At 45.2% G+C, this 17,208-nt stretch overlaps 2 protein-coding genes across 3 annotated transcripts; both read right to left on the reverse strand.

Moving 5' to 3' along the window:
* Window positions 1–31: 31 nt before the first annotated feature.
* On the reverse strand, window positions 32–8,370 carry LOC124348988 (endochitinase A-like). 2 transcript variants are annotated; one of them, XM_046799435.1, is made up of 7 exons: window positions 8,287–8,370; window positions 8,162–8,225; window positions 6,431–8,097; window positions 5,231–5,397; window positions 1,878–3,026; window positions 1,509–1,657; window positions 32–1,252 (listed from the first exon to the last, which is right to left on the reverse strand). In XM_046799435.1, the coding sequence occupies exons 4-7, from the start codon at window positions 5,253–5,255 to the stop codon at window positions 1,142–1,144; spliced, it is 1,434 nt and encodes a 477-aa protein (XP_046655391.1). In that variant the 5' UTR covers window positions 5,256–5,397; window positions 6,431–8,097; window positions 8,162–8,225; window positions 8,287–8,370; the 3' UTR covers window positions 32–1,141. The 2 variants fall into 2 exon arrangements, with proteins under 2 accessions (XP_046655391.1, XP_046655390.1); XM_046799434.1 differs by having other exon boundaries at window positions 32–1,255.
* Window positions 8,248–15,568, reverse strand: LOC124348851 (serine/threonine-protein kinase Doa-like). The gene is made up of 9 exons (XM_046799192.1): window positions 12,890–15,568; window positions 11,793–11,871; window positions 11,245–11,317; window positions 10,888–11,001; window positions 10,685–10,775; window positions 10,425–10,595; window positions 9,936–10,065; window positions 9,705–9,849; window positions 8,248–9,629 (listed from the first exon to the last, which is right to left on the reverse strand). The coding sequence occupies exons 1-9, from the start codon at window positions 15,035–15,037 to the stop codon at window positions 9,329–9,331; spliced, it is 3,252 nt and encodes a 1,083-aa protein (XP_046655148.1). The 5' UTR covers window positions 15,038–15,568; the 3' UTR covers window positions 8,248–9,328.
* Between the last annotated feature and the right edge of the window lie 1,640 nt (window positions 15,569–17,208).

The raw sequence follows: 17,208 nt of genomic DNA on the forward strand, positions 1-17,208 counted from the left end.
ATACAACGAGGACACGGAATATTATTTGATCGATATGCGTACAAGTGTATTGCGGGTTACAAAAGAATTTAATCGGGAAAGAAAACGAAACAATTCACAGAACGAGATCAGGAGACGCGCGCGGTTATAAGATGAGGGACCACAGATTCAAAAAGAAACAAAAATACGGTACAGACACACCGAAAACAATGTAAAAAAACAAAATAAATGGGGTGAGCGATTAGGTTAATATTATGTTTATATGTAAATATATATATTGTATACATAAACGAGAATTTTTCAGCCGAAAAATAAACATTTTCCTACCCAGGGTCTATTAGGTAAAAGTTTATTACTCGGAACATCCGAGAAGGGGGAAACGGGAGTCGGTAAATTCCCCAATAACAATAAAAGACGGAATTTTTTTTTTCTTCTCCTATCGTCATCAAGAATGACCCCATTACGTTTTTTTTTACCCAACCCGTATGTTTATAGTCGAGTCAAAAGTATTATTTTTTGTTAAAGACACGAAATCAAATTTTAAAATTTTTCATTTTCAAATGAAATATGATTAGACTTAAGTATAAATATACCTCTACTAAATAATTACTTACGGTATTATGTGGGCAGGATAGAGTAAACTTGTTCCTAATTTCTTTTTCAGGCCAAACAGGTTAAGAAAAGTAGTAGGAATGTACTACAACTCGGATGGAATCGCATTAAAAAGTAACTCTTTTAAAGTCTCTGGAATGGTGATGCTGCTGCTGATGACGTCTACAGTTCAAACAGCACAACTCATCCGGTACACTGGCGTAGTACGTATATAACTTGGGCAGGCATCCCTATCGTGCGCACCATATAAATTGTGCCTGTCCCGGTTTTTTTCCTCTCTACACACTCGCACACTACACTACACACACACACACACACCGCTCGACACAATAATCAATACGCTCAGTATATATATATAATGTGAATATACGCGAAGTCATCACTCGGCTGCTATGTCTATATGTGTTGCCCAACCGTTGGAATGTAACTCGATTGTGGTTTGAAACACAAAAGATTTGTTCTTCCTTCCCATGACTGTCGTGTCTGTAGGCCAATTTCCAGTGAAATGCAGCTCCAAGGCGAAGAATAAAATAGGGGCTAACTAACTTTATTATAGTTTAGTATGTTTGATGGTCTCGGTCCAGTAGGTAGGAATCGTCATGGCTTCCAGGCTCGTCAAGAAGGAGTCATTATCGAGGGAATACATCTCTTCTGAACTGTCCTGCTATTCAGTGGCACGAGAGAAAGAGAGAGAAAAGTAGGCCATGAGTTTGTGTAAGATGAAAAGAACCTCGTCGTCACGGTTTCGGTTTCCACAGTTGCCAATCAAGTCACGGAAAGAAACAAAAAAATAAAAACTAATTTTCGATTGCAAAAAGAAAAAAGAACAGTTGAACGACCGCAGCGGCGGCGTGTAAGAAAATCAAAGACTAAATTAATTATAAGGATTCTTTTTTCTCCTTTCATTCAAAACATACCCTCGGAAGTTCGGGAGAATGGACGTATCCGACGCGGAAAATGTCGTCGGCAGCCCCCAGGCCCGTCTCGGACGGAGCGTAGCGTTCGCTCAGCGTTTCGGGACGGTTCAGCAGGTAACGCCGACGGTACCACCAATATCCACTGGCACCTGTCGTCACAACAAAGAAACAAAAAAAAAAGGAAGGCTCTCACATTAGTCTTATTCGTATTTATCCGCCTTGATATGGCTCCCCCCACAACAGAAAATGGATTCTCTACTTGTTTTTTTATATAAAACCGGCTGCGCTTGGCCACCTGACGCAGCCATCAAATCCTAACGATTTTGTATTTTTCTCTTACATTTCGTATCGCATGAAAATTTGACTCACCGGCTGTAGTCACCAGAACCAGGAAAATGCACATGACGATGGCAGCGATTCCACTGCTAGTAAGGACATCCGGGCTGATGGTGCTGACGGAGGAAACGCCATCGCTGAAAGGTCCGTGAATGTCTTCGATGATTGTGCCAATCACTTTCGTCGATTTGGCTTCCGGCCATGGAACGCTTTCTTCTTGTGACAGGGCCCGTCCAACGGCCACGACAGATGACACGGCCAGCAACGGTCGAGCTGAAGTGTCGGGACTAGTCGTCGTCGTCGGATGGTTATTAACTTGGTCCATCAAAGCGGGCGAAGTGTTGGCGTGTTCAGATTCCATTTCCGGATGCTGAATCGGCGATGGCGAAATGGTGATTTGATCTGTGACTATTGTAGTCTCTTCGTCGTCCAAATTGGCGTCCGTCGTCGACGAACTACTCGACGCATCGTCCGCAACATATTCATCCGCATTGCTGTTGGCTGGTGTAGTAGTTGATGTAGTTGTTGTCGAACTCTGAGCAGAAGTTGAGACGGTCTGATATGACTGGACCGATTCATCTTGTAGCTCGGGTTGAATGGACGACGACGATAAGGGGAGGTCGACACCGGTGACGGATGCAGTGGTTTCCATCAATGTAGTGGGAGTGCTAGGAGTGCTGGATGATAGGGAATAAGTTGTCGCAGGTTCAGAGCTGCTGGGCTCGACGGACGCCTCCGCAGTCTGCAATGATGAATCGGGGACATGGGTCGTATTAGATACGGACGTCACTGGTGGTGGTGATGGTGGTGGCGGCGGCTGCGTGGACGTTTCCGGCGGCAAAATGGCCGAGGATACGCCGGCCACCTGATGTTTGACGCTGGTGCCGACTAGGATTTCCGCGGCTCGTTTCTTCCATCGTCGCTTTCCTCTTCCTGTCACATCTGAAATGGTCCGATGGACGCGAGTTACGTCAGACACGCTGACTGAATTTGCGTCATTCTTCAATTGTTCTTCAAGAGCGGATGACGTTATTACGGGGTTTTCGTCGCGGCCTCTCCTAAACGGATCGATCCGTTCTTCATTTGGCCCAGCAGCCAGCGGTGGCAATTCAGGCCATTCGTCACGATGCGTTGAACCGCTTAGAGCCGGTTGTGATCTCGCTGTGACAAGCAGCAACGAGTCTACAATGACAAAATAATTGTTCATTAGAAAATTGTTGAAAAACACAATAACAAAAAATTATAGCAGATCATCAGACCGGTTAATCTACTACGGCGTCCAATTTTGTGGTTCTACTTTTTTTTTTAGTTTTCCCTTCGTCGTCGTCTTGACATTTTCTCTAATTTTTATCCTAAATGCGATACACTATACTTCCACCGCGGAACGACTTAACAACCGTGTGAAATCCTCATGAATCTTGATGATAAGCTTTCTCCGTACTATATACTACACTCAAACTATTAGGCGATTTAGAAACTCTTCCAAATCGACGAAAAAGCAAAACTAAACTGATCCTATTCTTGGAAATGGAGACAATAGAGTTTAGGCGACGGTAGGCTTGGCTGAATACGAGGAATTAAACGTCACCATGGCAACCTCTTCTTTTCCCTATGCAAGTAGTAGAGCTCTCAAATAACAAAATCATTCATTCGAGATGGCTCAAGGGACCTGCTCTAAGAGGTGATCGAATCCAATCAATGTCACTGCCAATTAATTGGAAAGCTCCTCATTATTTTCGTTCGTCAAGAGAAGACCTTGAATCCTGTTTTTCCCCAATGTTTTTATACCTGAAACCTAAGCGTCGCTGTTGTTGGATAGCGGCGCCGAAACGTGATCTCAACTTTTCGCTAGTCTTCAAAGAGCTTCAAGTTTCTAGACAAAGACGGACGTGAAGAACCCTGCGGTTATGTCAGACAGGCCTTTTTAAAAATGTTTTCGATTGAAATGAAAAAAGCCTCTCTCCTTGTTGTTGCCTCGAGGTTTTCGCAGCGTACATACATAAGTACGTGTACTCCATCATTTGGGCTTTAGTTGCCAAGAGTGCTGCTAATCGAGTTAGAAAATCAAAAAAGAGAGCCTGCTAAAAAGCCCCGGCAGGTCATTTGCCTATAAAAGTACACGATGGTAGTTTTGCACCTTATTCAACCGAGAGAAGGACAGTGAAATGTTTACGCCCTTGATGTTTAACACATGTAAATGCCCTTGGCGCAAGGGATAATCCGGAACGTGTTGATACCCCAAAAATGGCCAACGAAAACAATTGCGCGACCGTCCTTGGGATCAGGTACTTCCAGGATTCTTGTGTGATTACACTGTTTTTATAACATCATTTTCGACTGGACGACCCTGTTGTAACTTTTAAAGGAAGCCTTATTCACAGAGGAGATGATTGCTGTAATATTCGATTGTTATATTTGATCCGCAATCGCCCGAGAACGACACCAAGGAGATCGGTTGAAAACCGCCGTGCGGAATTCCTATATTTCCGTCCAAGAAGAAGAAAAACTTGTCTTTTTGGCTTGGCTCAGACACCCCCGAAATCCAATTACGGCAACAGAACGAACGGGGCGTGACTGACCAACGATGGAGCAACTGTTTGTAGTGTGTGTAGGCTGGTGGATGGCGAGTCTATAGGGCCGTTCCGGGCACATCCCACTTGCCAAACCGAGCGGATCTCTTTTGAAGTATTAAATGTATATCTTTTTCTCTCCCCCCCTTTTTTTCTTCTTTTATAAACTCGGTCGGGTGCCTGTTTGTGGTGAGCAACTGACGATGTTTCTTTACTTTTAACGACCATTTGAAACAATTTCTTTGTCTTCTTTCTTTACTTTTTAAAGAGCTTTTAAGTGAAAGAGATGACAGTCGAAACTCACCGCCACATGTCAACGCCAAGTGGCCGTTTGTTCAGTTTGTTTCACAGCTGTCCGTCTCCATTAGATGGGAATTAAGATCCAACTAACTACAACAAAAACAGCTGCGTGTCGCAGTGGATTTCCCCCCCTCGCTCTTGATCGTGTGTGTGTTACTATTATTTATAACTTTGGTGGGGGTAAAATGTCCAGTAAAAAAATAACACACTAACGACGTCAACCGAGATCATTACGACGATGCTATAAGCTCTTTTCGCTTAAACGAGAAACTATTGGCGGAAAACGTCGAGCTGCTTTCCCCTTCACGACGTTTGGAGGATCTTTCAAGCGAGCCGAAATCGTTTTTCCGGCGGAAACACCCCACAGACAAGAAAGAAAAAATTTCATCATTGCCTTATAAAATTTTTCCAAGTTTAATAATAAAAAGTTTCGGACGGTAAGCAGAGATGGTTGAAAGTTTTCTACCCGCAAAATGTTTTCTTAAGAGTGTTCAAGATAAACGAGAATCAACTTACAGAGAAAGACGATTCCAAGTTCCATGGATTCCGAATAATCTCCAGGATCTTCAGAATAGCGTCGATAGTCGTCGTCTTGCTGGGATCATTTCCCAAAGTTACCAAGGAAAGCAGTTGAAAGGATTCTTCTTTTTAGTCGTCGCGTGCCATTCCGTCGAAATCCGACACTATCATAAGAAAAGCGAGCAGTTAGAACAAAAGAAGCACACGTTAAAAATAGAGAGAGACTACTAACAATAACAATGAAACGTTTATTTTTTTTGATTGAAAGATGCGATTAGTTCACACGACCGAAATGTTTGGCGGGGGCTGCTGCTGCTGACGCCGGTTACTCGCCACGGCTGAGTCACGCTACACACTGGGCAACAAGAGTCGTAGTCTGTTAAAAGATATGAGCAGAAAAGAGAAGGAGGCTTTGGATGGTTTCTCTGCCCAGTATTTTTCTTCTCCTCGGACCACCTGGCGTCGACCAAGGGTAGAGCAACTGTCGTTGTAGTTACCAAGGCTCTCTCTACGTAACGTATACACACATATAAAAACATAAAATACAGGAGAAAATAATAGACGCGTGACTCGATGCGTGCGCTGTGTCGACTTCCCGTTCACGCTCCCCTGACTTTTGGACTATTGCAACATCTACCGAGTCTGGGACTGCGGTGTGGGTGTGTGTACACAGGGCTAAATTAGTGATCGTCACTAATCGATATCTCTTTGGCACATACGTTGTAAGGCCTCTCGTTTTTCGGGTTAGGAAATAACGTTCGAAGACGCAACCAAATCCGAAGAAAAACAGATGGGTGGGGAGTAGGGTTCGTTCAGTCACGGCGCATGCTCGATTCGACGATCCAATTACGCGTTCTCCCCTCTCTGCCAATTCCTTGCCTTTTATATGGTTCATGACGTCTCTACTCAATTCTTCAAGAGAGAAAATGCACACAGGGAAAAAAGGTTTCTCTTGCTATCCCCCCCCCTTGCTCACAAGGTTGCCAAGGTTACCACAAGAAAGTAAACCCAAAAGGTGAGGGGAAAAAGGGCAGGTGGAAGAACAAAATGCACACACAGCCCCCGCTGCACATTCCTCACTCCTATATGCATACGTGGAAAACTTCTCAAAAATGTGTTCTGGCTGATAAGCACGAGGAAAAATTATATCGTTTCATTCCATTACATCGTCGACAGGAATTACATTGACTGACTTACTTTTATTTCAATTTTGGTTTCGCTTTTTCCTGTTGTTTGGCCACACGTACCGGACGTCAGTCAATCAGCTTGTTGTTTTGGTTCAAACAGGCCGCACAATCTATTATGTCAAAGCACGCACACTGGCAGAGAGAGAGAGTCTGCGTTATGTATTATACAAGAATGGATAAAAAACTCGACTGCATAGGGACAAGTTGACGGAAACACTGGCAAGCAAGGACTCGATTCGGTCGAGGCCCCCCCCCCCCCCCATGTGTGTGTGCAGTCCATCGATTTTGGGATAAGAGGCTCGGCGCTGGCATCTAGCGGTCGATTTTGAAGCTCGTTCAAAACTTCGCACGAACAACATTTATCTTTCAGCGATTGAATTTCTAATCACGCTCGTCGCGACACAGTAAAAGACAGCATAATACAAATGACCTTGGCCCCATGGCCGGAATTCTAGTGTGTCAACGTCTTGATGGGAGTTCATTGTTGAATCCATCAATTCCCAAGTTAACGAGACTGACGATGTTTCGTGGGTGGTCTTCGGGCCTTGCGGTGCGCAGCACCCATCATCAATCTTCAATTTGGAATTCGATTATTTCACTAGTGATAAGTAAGAGACAGACGCAAGGAGACTAAATGCAATGATTGCAGATGTTTCCGTCCGTCTGTCAGCGAAACGATTTTCTTCTCTTTTTAAGGTTTTTCTCGTGACGATCATCCAGATCGATAACGGATCCGCACACACACAAAAGAAGAAAGACGCCACTCTTCTCTTGCATGTTGCTGTCGTGAGAGAAATGTCTCCTTTGTGTACCGATGCCACTACGCTCTGTTTCCTTGTTGGCCAGTTTTCTTCCTTTTTTCCCCTCACTCAAATCACAGCTGCCCATCGTCATATATAATGATGACGAGAGTTGTCAAAGAATCCATCTTCTCCTTTGTCGTTGCGCCATCACCGCCAGGAAGGAAAAGATTAATGACTCCACCCAAGTATTCAGTCACATTTATTATTTCGCAACCGCGGCGGATATATTACCTCCATATTGGTCTCGTAATAATTTCATGGCGAAACCGACGTAAACCAAATGTCGCTGAATCTCATTTTCCCCGTGTGTACGCAATTCTCTTAAATGAATAATAACCTTGCGGGTATATATATGTGTATGATTAATCCGACAGTGCGTTGAATCATCGCCGCTCGTACATGACGTTGATACCTTGGATATTATAAGTTCTTTCTTTGGCCAACGCTGGCAAGGACACGGAATAATAGAGAAAAGTTGTTGCTACACAAATGAATAAATTCAAGTTAAGCTGATAGTGAAAATAACAAAAAATACCCACCAAACGAACTCCTTATATATCCTTTCGGTACATTCCGTTTGACTTCTTTAGACTCGGTGCACCTGGACAGCACCAAGGTCTTTCTGTTTCTCTATACAGCGGAGAATCACGCAGTACAAACGAGTCATCATTATCGTCGTTGTCAAGAGTTCGTGAAAACCAAGATGATGTTTCTTTTTTTTTCCCCCCATAATATTCCGCGTGTGAATATTAGTTATTACATGTCGAAACGAGTTGAAGCCGGCGAGAAAGTCCTGTTTTGACCTTAAACTTTTTTAAAGGAAAATGATGGTCATTGGGAAAAAAAGTTGTTTCTTCTTCCGCCGCTGCAACTTCTGGAAAGTGAACCAAAGAAAAACATTTGTTTTCGGCGGCTTAGCATATAGCGTGTGCTTTTACCTTTGGGGCTGTTTGTTCCAATGACCGAGCGCTGATCGGCTGATGACGTCAACTAGGCCGAGGTCTGCAAAGAAAGAGCAAATTCATAATTCGGTTTTCCATGTATTTATTCATCAAATGTTTACTCAATTATTATTCATAGTCGTCGACGAGGAAACACATGGGGGGGGGGGGAGTTGAAAAGATGATGTGACACACACAAACAAATAAAAAAAAAAAAAGAAGAAGAAAAATAATAATAATAAGGAAAAATAATAACAATCGTCAAGCGAACATCACGGCTGTCCGGCACAGAAGTGACAGAACCAAAGAGAGAAAAACAAAAACAAAATTGGAAGTCGCGTTTGATAATTAGCTATTACAGTTCATGACTAAATCAAGGACTGGCAAGAAAGGAAAAAGAAATTCGCAAAGTGGGAATCATCTAGTAGTTGTAGAGTTGGGACTTGTGAAAGATTATGTCAATTCAAATATTTCCTTTAATAGTTTTTATATTTACGATGGATGTGTGGAGTAGGGGCAGAAGGAGAGGATCGACGACGAGGAGGAGCAAGTCACGTTCTTTCCTAATCCCACACGAACGGCAACAGCATCAGCAGGAGACAACGAGGAGCAGATTTGAATCTTTTTTCTCTCTCAATCACCAATTTCATTTGATGTCCTTAATTGTCGCGCTTGGCTTGTCAGGGCTTTTACACACACAAACAAACAATCGCCATCGTGTTTCACCGCGTATCATCTTGTGGTTGAAACATTTCAGCGAAAGTTGAAGAAAAAAAACAACAGAAACAAAAGTTTTCCTAAACAAAATTGTATGGGGGCGGTCAGGGTTCCAAAAAAGGAATAAACATTTCAGTTCAGTTTGTCTCTTTTTTGTCTTTTTGCCAACCGAAACATTGGGAGACTCTTCCGACATTCTCTTTTGTTTTGTTTTAGTGTCTAATCCCCTGTGTCCGGCCTGCCTGTGAGTAACGAGAGACAAAAATTGGACAACGAAAAATAGTAAAAAACGGAGTTGGTATTTAGAAGAAGTTAGGCGGAGTGATGGGCTAAAGGGGAGGGAGGAGGGGCGTGTAGGAAATAAGAGAAAAGTTCAATAAGGGGGCAATTATTCAACGCAATTTTCAATTTAATAAATTCTCCACATCACACGGATGACATCGTCAGTCATCTGGAGAGCGAATGACTGCGTTCACGGTCCACTCGGTCGGCTCCTAGGCGAAGGTGAGGCGCGATCTTGTCGAAGAACGGATGTTTGAGAGCTTCCGTCAAGGCGATCCGCTGCGACGGCTCGTACTCGAGCATCCGCTGGATCAAGTCAAAGAGGAGGACGTGGTCCTCTTCATCCGACACTTGATAGCGTTTCAGCGGCTTGCAGTTTTCACGGACGTAGCGACCGGCCGAACTCTTTTCGTCCCAGTCCAACCGGCCGTGGTAGAAATACTTGGTCTTGGTCTTCCTTCCCATTCTGCATCAAACAACAAACGAATTAAATCAAGCAAAATGTCAACCAGCAGTTGGATCATCAAGTGCTGGATCATACCTGTAGGGGATGGGACCGAGAATGCGCTCCATCATGGCCAAATGTTCCCGATTATCGTGGGTCTGAAAGAGGGTCACGCCCAAGTAGAGTTCAAAGAGGATGCAGCCAACCGACCAGACATCGCACGGCTGCGCCCATCCCAATTCTACACGTCCGGCAACAACCAATGGCAGTCGTTAATTATTTGAACTTGTCTTATGCCTTGTGGCACATGACATGATTGTGTCTTACCGAGAATGACTTCGGGTGCGCGGTAGTGGCGGGTCGAGACGATGGTGCTGTGATGTTCGTGGTCGAAAGTGGCGCTGCCGAAATCAATCAGTCGCACGTCCGTCCTTTTCACTCGCCTGTAATCCCTTTTCTGTTTTCCAGCCAAGGTGAAACACACACACATAGAATGAAAGAAAGAAAGAAATTGCATAAAGTTTAATAATAATAACCCAAGTGCAAATAAAAAAGAGTCGCCGAGTGGCCCGATAGAAAACAACGAAACGACCCAATGAAATAAAAAAGTGAAGGTGAATGGCGTCGCCGGGACGGGAGCCAAAAAAGATTGGAGAATCAGGGCCGTCGCCGTCACGACGCCTTATAGCAGCACCGAGGGTTTTTTTTTTGTTTTTTCACAATAAAAGGAGATTCCATCTTTCGATTAGAAATGTGCGATCCGTCACTCGTCGTCAATTGTTTGACAGAGAAATTAGAGATATTCGCATGGATCACCTTTTTGGGGTTGTAGGAGATGTCAAAGTCCGAGTCGACAAAGAGAATGTTTTCGGGCTTCAAGTCCGTGTGGGTCAACTTGTTGTCGTGCAGGAATCGAACGGCGTACGACAACTGGTAGCCGATGTGACGCACCTGATCCAACGAGTACGGCTGGTAGTTGTTGTCCTTCTGTGTTTCATCAAATTCGATCCAATTCGATTAGAAAGTTGGAGAAATTGGAAAGCCAAAATACAATTTAAAAAATTGCGAAAACTGACCAGGAAATCAAAGACGGAAAGGCCCAGCATTTCAAAGGCGATGCACATGTGGCCGTGATAATCGAACCAGTCCAACATCTTGACGCAGAGGCTACAAAAGGAAAGAGAAACCAGAAAAACGTTTTTTTAAAAACTACAATAACAGATGAACAGCAGAATCTTCCACGGCCCAGACATCTTAATAACTTCAAACGGCCACTTACAATTTGCCTTCGGGATCTTTGCGATCCAACTTTTCCAGCACGTTGATCTCCAGTTTGGCCGCCTCACGATATTTCTCGACATTCTTAATAATCTTTAAGGCGAAGCTCTCGTCCCTGTGAATTTTTTTTGTGCGGATCATTTTAAAAACAACATCAACAAAAGTCTTTATTTTAAAAGAAGACCAACAACAAAAGGTCGTTAAGTATTATGGTAAACTATATAATAACACGTCTGCTGCAGCTGTACAAAAAAAGAGCCAAACTGCGTGTAATTTTAGACGAAATGCATCAAAATGCGAGAGACGCAGCCAAGAATGACGCAAATAACTTTGAAATAAAAGAAGAAGAGGAACATACCTGGATTTGGTCACGTCTTTGACTTTGACCACTTTACCAAAGGTGCCCTCGCCCAGGGTGGCCTGCACTCGATCTGAAATTGTGACAAAAACGACAAAAAACAACGTCAAGATAATGACGACAAACATCCACTTAAACTTTAACGATTCCACTTTCAAATCTTTTCGATTTCGATCAAACAAACGGCAATCAGTTTTGAGCACTTGATTTCAAATGCCAATTCTAGTTGTCTATCGATTTCTCTTTTTTAAAATGTAATTATAGGGAAACCCAGCAATCAATTATCTTTTTGAAATCAAAACAGGAATAAGCAACCAATCAAATTAAAAAAAAAAAGAATAAAATAATTGAAGCAATTGAATAAAAATCGTTTCCTAGAAATGAATGAACCCCCACTCTCCCGTAGGTCTGATAATTGGTTGTTACGAGACTTTTTCTACATTGAAATTGATAAATAAAAATAGATAAAAAAAAAAAAAAAAAATGGTTCTGTCTTTGTGGTAGTGTTAATAGGGTTTTGTTTTTGTGTGTAGCAATGGCAAACGAACATCGATTCTGGAGAATGTCGCCATTTCGGTAAAGAAGATGTCCGTCTTCGTCGTCCTCCACCGATGGGGCACGGGAACTCTATTCGCGCAGTTGGTTGGTTGGTTGGTTGGTTGATTGGGCACGGCACACAGGGACGGCAGTCGTCATCAAAGTCGAACGGAAACACCGAAACCAAAGGCACCAGCAAACAATTCATCATCATCATCATCATCGTGGTGGTGGCGGTGGTTGAACGAACGGGCGCGCGGCAGGGGCGACGGCGGAGGCGAAAAGACCCAAATGGAATCGCGCGCAGTGGCCGTGTGTTCAATGGATCGGGGGCGGATGGACGGACGCGAGCAACGAAAGAACCCATAGAGGAAGGAGAAAGAGACCAAAGACAATGGCGATCTCGTCCTCGATATTTTTGATATTTTGTTTCCTTAACAGGAATATGTTTGTTTCTTACTTATAATTTAAACGAGACTAAATGAAGCAGTCTATATACAGCGGATCATGCAATAAATTTTAATTAACTCTAAAAATAAAGGTTGCGACATAAAAACAAAATAAAAAAAAGACAATTGAGATCAAAACAAAAAAGAGGAAAAACGTCATTTACACACGCACGCAAGAGACAAAACACACACACACACACACACACAAGGTGAAGTGAAGTTAGTTGGAGAACGGGCAAACGTCCAAACTATGCTCTAAATTCGTCCCCATCTTTTGTCATTTGATGGCGTGTTATTCTCGGCCCCTCCAGTGTAGAGACAAATCCAGCACGGACCAACTGTCCCCGATTTCAAGACCCAACCCTTTTTTTACTTTCATTTTCTCTAGCCGAAATGCACTCACGCACGCAAAAGCTCACACACACACACACACACACACAACCCATACCATTAGAAATGACAGCACATGCCTAGCTCATTCCGGCTGCTCCTGGGAGTTGTTGAGGATGATGAGTCTAAGGGTTAGTATGAACACAATGTCATATAAGATGATGATCCATGCGCCGGGCGGGAGCAAGAAGAAGAAGAAGTAGACGGAAATGTGCGAAAAAGTAAAGGGGGCGCCCCGCTGGTCTATTGTCTGCCAGTCCAGGTCTAACCGTTCTGGTGGTGGTCGTGGCGTTAGATGAACATGTTCCAGACGGCTGATGATGTTGGCCAATCCCGGCTCCTGCTGCCGCCACGATGGATGATGATGACGACGACGAAGGTAGAATTTTGTTACTACCGGCCGTCGTGCTGCTGCTGCTACCAACCGTGCTGCTTGTTTGGCCGTAGCCATGGCTACCGCCACCGCCGAGGCGCGTGCCGGGCTCGACGCCAGGAAAGGATTCGGGTCCCGGATGAACACCGCGTTCGTTGTTATTATTGCCGGATGACGAAGACAATGGCACCGGAATGATAGTAGACGAGGAAGAAGAAGTCATCAACGACTTATTGACTCCGGAAGAAGAAAGCGGTTTGACTCCCAATTCCGACACCTGGTAAGCCGTTTCGTCGTAAAGGAGGTCGTAAGGATCCAGCAGGTAGGAAGGCGTCGCCGTTTGATGGTATTTCGTGTTACTGTGCCGCGACGGAGTGGCCGGCGACGACACGTACGGATAGGCTTTCTCGGCCATCATCCGGCTGCTGCCACCCACCGACGACGTTCCAGTGGCCGACAGGCGATTCGACGATTTACTGCTGCTGCTTCCGGCGCCACCACCGGCCGGATTTGATTTACTGGAGTAAGCCGGATAGGCGTACTCTTCGAACCAGGTCGAATGATGGCGCAAGGCCGCCAATGGATCGCGATCCATTGAGCTGCAACTCTCACCCGTGGTTAGGTGCTGATGCTCCGGGATGGGCGGCGGAGGTGAAGGCGGACACGGAGGCGTGGAAATCCAATCGTCCAGCAAAATGGGGTAAGGCAAATCTTCCAGCGACGTCTGTTGATCCTCTTCTTCTTCGTCGTCGTCGTCTTCTTCCGGCCGGATGGATTTCTGAGGCACTTTGGAGGAGCAGCCGCCCAGTGACGAGGCTTTTTCCTCTTGCAAATTGCACGAAAGGAACCAATCAAAGTAAGGATTGGCTGTCGTATTGTTGTTGGTCAACAACTCGCTATCTACTTGCTCAGACTGCGGATCGGCAGCAGACGATCCGGCAACAGCCGCAGCATCGTCGTCTTCGTCTTCTTCCTCCTCCTCGTTTTCCTGGTCGGCGGCCAAAAATGTATCCGTCGACTTATTGGACGGAGTCGCAGTGGTTAAATTTAGGCCCAGAGCAAAACATTGGTCCAGTGCCAAAGGCGTTGTTGCAGTAGTTGCAGTAGTCGACTCGCCCAACAACTGGTGGTCGTCGTCGTTGTCGGTGGTGGCGCAGCTGTTCCGCTTGCCTTCACTCTCCGATCCTGGACTCGTTCGATCGCGACCTGTAGACGCTTCCGTCTGACTCTTCCGGTTATGCTGATGATGATGACGGTTGTGATGATGATTATTGTTGTTGTTGTTGTTGTTGTTGCCTCCGCTGCTGCCGCTGCTGCTGTGGTGATGGTTGCGCCGCCTCCGCCGACTCGATCCTTTCAACGTCGGATAATCGTCGGCCCTCAGGTGTTGCTGGCCGGAAGTGTAGAGCGTGTCTTCCACCGCTGCCACCGGCATGGAGAAAGTACACGGACTGGGCGTCGGAGTGGCTTCGCTGTCCGATCCGGGACTGGGCGAATGTCTGGCCGTCCGGTAGTCGACCAGCATTCCGGAATCGTGGGAGGAGAGATTGCGGTGGTTGGCCACGGGTGTCGACTCATCCATCGTGGCGGTGCATACGGTAGTGGTGTGACGTCTGGGACGGACCCGCTGCCCAGCTCCAATGTCTTCGACGACTCGGTCGGCTGATTGCGGTCGGTTTCTGGCGGACGGCGGAGTGCAAGGCCTGGATGCGGCGGCGCCAGTCAGCGAACCAGAACGGGAACCGGATGAACCCGGGATGAGCGAGAGCGACAAGTAACGGACTTTGACCGACAGACGGCGCAAGAGACTGGAACACGTTCCTGTCAGTTGTCCAAGAAACAAATGAGCAGAGCTGCGCGTTCTCACCAGCGGCTGCTGCCCGTGTGGCTGCTGCTGAGACTGGTGCTGCGACGAGCGATGGAGTTTGTGAATTCCGTGATGGCTGTCGTGGCGGATTGCGCCGCCCGGCACTTGGACGACTTCATCCGCTAGCGCCAGCTGCAACGGCAATTGTTCCGAATGACGCCGCCGGGAGGCGGACATGTTCTAAACGTGAAATTGACAAAAAGTTTGGGATCCAACGATGGCAAAAATGATGGCGGTTCGTCCGTTTATTTTGCGAACGGATTTTGTCTATTTCTCCACTCCGGAAACTAGAGCACACTCCTCATTGGACCACTTCTGTCTAGCTCCTCCTCTTCCTACTACTCCAAACAGCCAGAAATCTTAGGAATCCAGCAGTCGGGCTGGATCAAAACAAAACATCCTCTCTCTCTCTCTCCCGCAAAAACAAATTCTCTCCTTCCGGCTTCCGGAAGAGATAAGAGAGAAAGAAAAAAATACACCCCCCAACACTTGAAGAGGGGTATATGTTATTCACCACTGTACAACAGAAGCCCCTCTCCAACACACTTTGAGACGTCCCGCACCGAACAACAAAATTGGGTTTCTCTCCCGATCCGATCCGATCCGTTCAGTTCCGAGTTGCTTTCAAGGATGTCGACACGACGTCGAGACTAGACATACACTGGACAAGTCTTGTGTGTGTGTGTGCGTCTGGGACGGTAAGCAAGAGGCTACTGGTCCTAAACGGACGAGCGAGTCTGCAATCCGCGGGGGAGGGTGTGTATGTGTACACACGCAACAACTCCGCAGTGGAATATAAGTTCCCCCCCCCCTTCTCCACCGAAACATTTTTTTTTCCCAATCTCTAGCTGTTCTGTTCTGTGTGTGTGTGTTTTAGCCTCCCTTGAAAAACTCTTACTCATTTTCTTCTTCCAGTTCTAATTTTAAAACCACCCCGCGCGCCCGTCTCGCGCCCTCTCCGCCCCTCTCTGGCTCGTCCCGACGCAACATCGTCCGCGCATCTCGTCGCAAGACGGTGGAAAGGTGTCCCGCGAGCTAAGATTAGAACGCTCACACGAAGCGTTTTTCTCTCCATTTCTCTCTCAACATCGTTTTTCGGGAGAAAAAAAGGAGGGGGGGGGGAAGAGTCGCGCAATCTTTTCGAGACGAAACCCAAGAGTGTATCAATGCGCCCAGAGTTCTTTTTTGTTGTTTTCATTTTCATCCTGTTTTTAATTTGCCCGTCCTACAACGTTTCTGAGACCACCACCATCTTGTGTGTTTTGATGACGCAAGTTCTCTCTCGGCACGTAGTACACGCACACGCTAAGTATAATTAGCCAATGGCGTCAAATCTTTTCTTTCTTTTTTTTTTGTCAGAGTGGTGGTAATAGCGGGTTACCTAATGGGTTCTACCAAAATTTCATCAAAAGTGTCCACGTTCGTACAAATTAATTTCAAAAATGTTCGCCGAAATACTCGGGACAAATGCGCAATACTTGGAATAACCCATTGGGAAATGGTCGGGATTTTTCGGTGAACTTTGAGCTAGCGACTACTGAATAACACAAATGATGATTCACGACTTACCGAAAATTGATTCAGATGTCCACGAAATCCAAGATTGATTAGCACGCGCCGTCTACAATCACCTTTGCCGCAATTTCCATTCACATGACGCGTGTAAAATTAGTCACCTTTAGAACATTTACTTTGAAAGTTGTGTAACAACTTTGATGAAAAAGTAACACATTGTAGAGAAATACACGTGTAAACACACGACTGCAAAGCACTACCCTCAATAACTAACTCAATCAAACTGATGGTATTTTACCATCCCCAATGAATGTCACCAGTCCCATGGAATTTGCAAATGTTGAGGAAGGGTCGGGAAAAGTAAACAAAAGAAAAAAGAAATGATAAAAGAATTTTATTTCAACGAACAAAAATTGAGGAAAACCGCCCATCCTCCACTGATAGTGCCCTTACCGTAATAAGTAATAACCACTAATTACTTAAAGTTGCGTAAAAACTTTTATATAAAAAATAAGACATTATAGCACGTGTAAGCACAGGACTGCGAGGCACTACCCTCTCTAACTAACTAAATCTAACTACTGATATTATACCATCCCTAACCCCATATTGTCACCAGTCCCCTGGAAGTTACAAATTTTGTGATGCAATGCAGAGAGGGAAGGGTCAGGAAAAGTAAACGAAAGAAAAAGGTAAAGGTTAAAGAAAAAAGGATTTTGAACGAACAAAGATCCAAAGAAAACCTTGGGAAAATTGCCCAGACTCCCTTGAAAAAAAAAAACAACCACCACCCAATATGATAACTGAAATGAAACCAAAAGCAATTTCTGAAA

The sequence above is a fragment of the Daphnia pulicaria genome, chromosome 7 (assembly GCF_021234035.1).
Source record: "Daphnia pulicaria isolate SC F1-1A chromosome 7, SC_F0-13Bv2, whole genome shotgun sequence".
NCBI lineage: Eukaryota > Metazoa > Arthropoda > Branchiopoda > Diplostraca > Daphniidae > Daphnia > Daphnia pulicaria.

Excerpts from the sequence above, each read along its gene's own strand:
- LOC124348988 (XM_046799434.1), bottom strand. The coding sequence starts at position 5,255 with ATGGAACTTGGAATCGTCTTTCTCT. Across the intron at positions 3,027-5,230 it reads ACTTGGAATCGTCTTTCTCT|ACTCGTTGCTGCTTGTCACA; the intron begins GTAAGTTGATTC and ends TTGTCATTGTAG. Across the intron at positions 1,658-1,877 it reads GGTTCTGGTGACTACAGCCG|GTGCCAGTGGATATTGGTGG; the intron begins GTGAGTCAAATT and ends TTGTGACGACAG.
- LOC124348851 (XM_046799192.1), bottom strand. The coding sequence starts at position 15,037 with ATGTCCGCCTCCCGGCGGCGTCATTCGGAACAATTGCCGTTGCAGCTG. Across the intron at positions 11,872-12,889 it reads CCACGACCACCACCAGAACG|AGTTCCCGTGCCCCATCGGT; the intron begins GTTAGACCTGGA and ends CTGCGCGAATAG. Across the intron at positions 10,776-10,887 it reads AAAGATCCCGAAGGCAAATT|CCTCTGCGTCAAGATGTTGG; the intron begins GTAAGTGGCCGT and ends TTCCTTTTGTAG.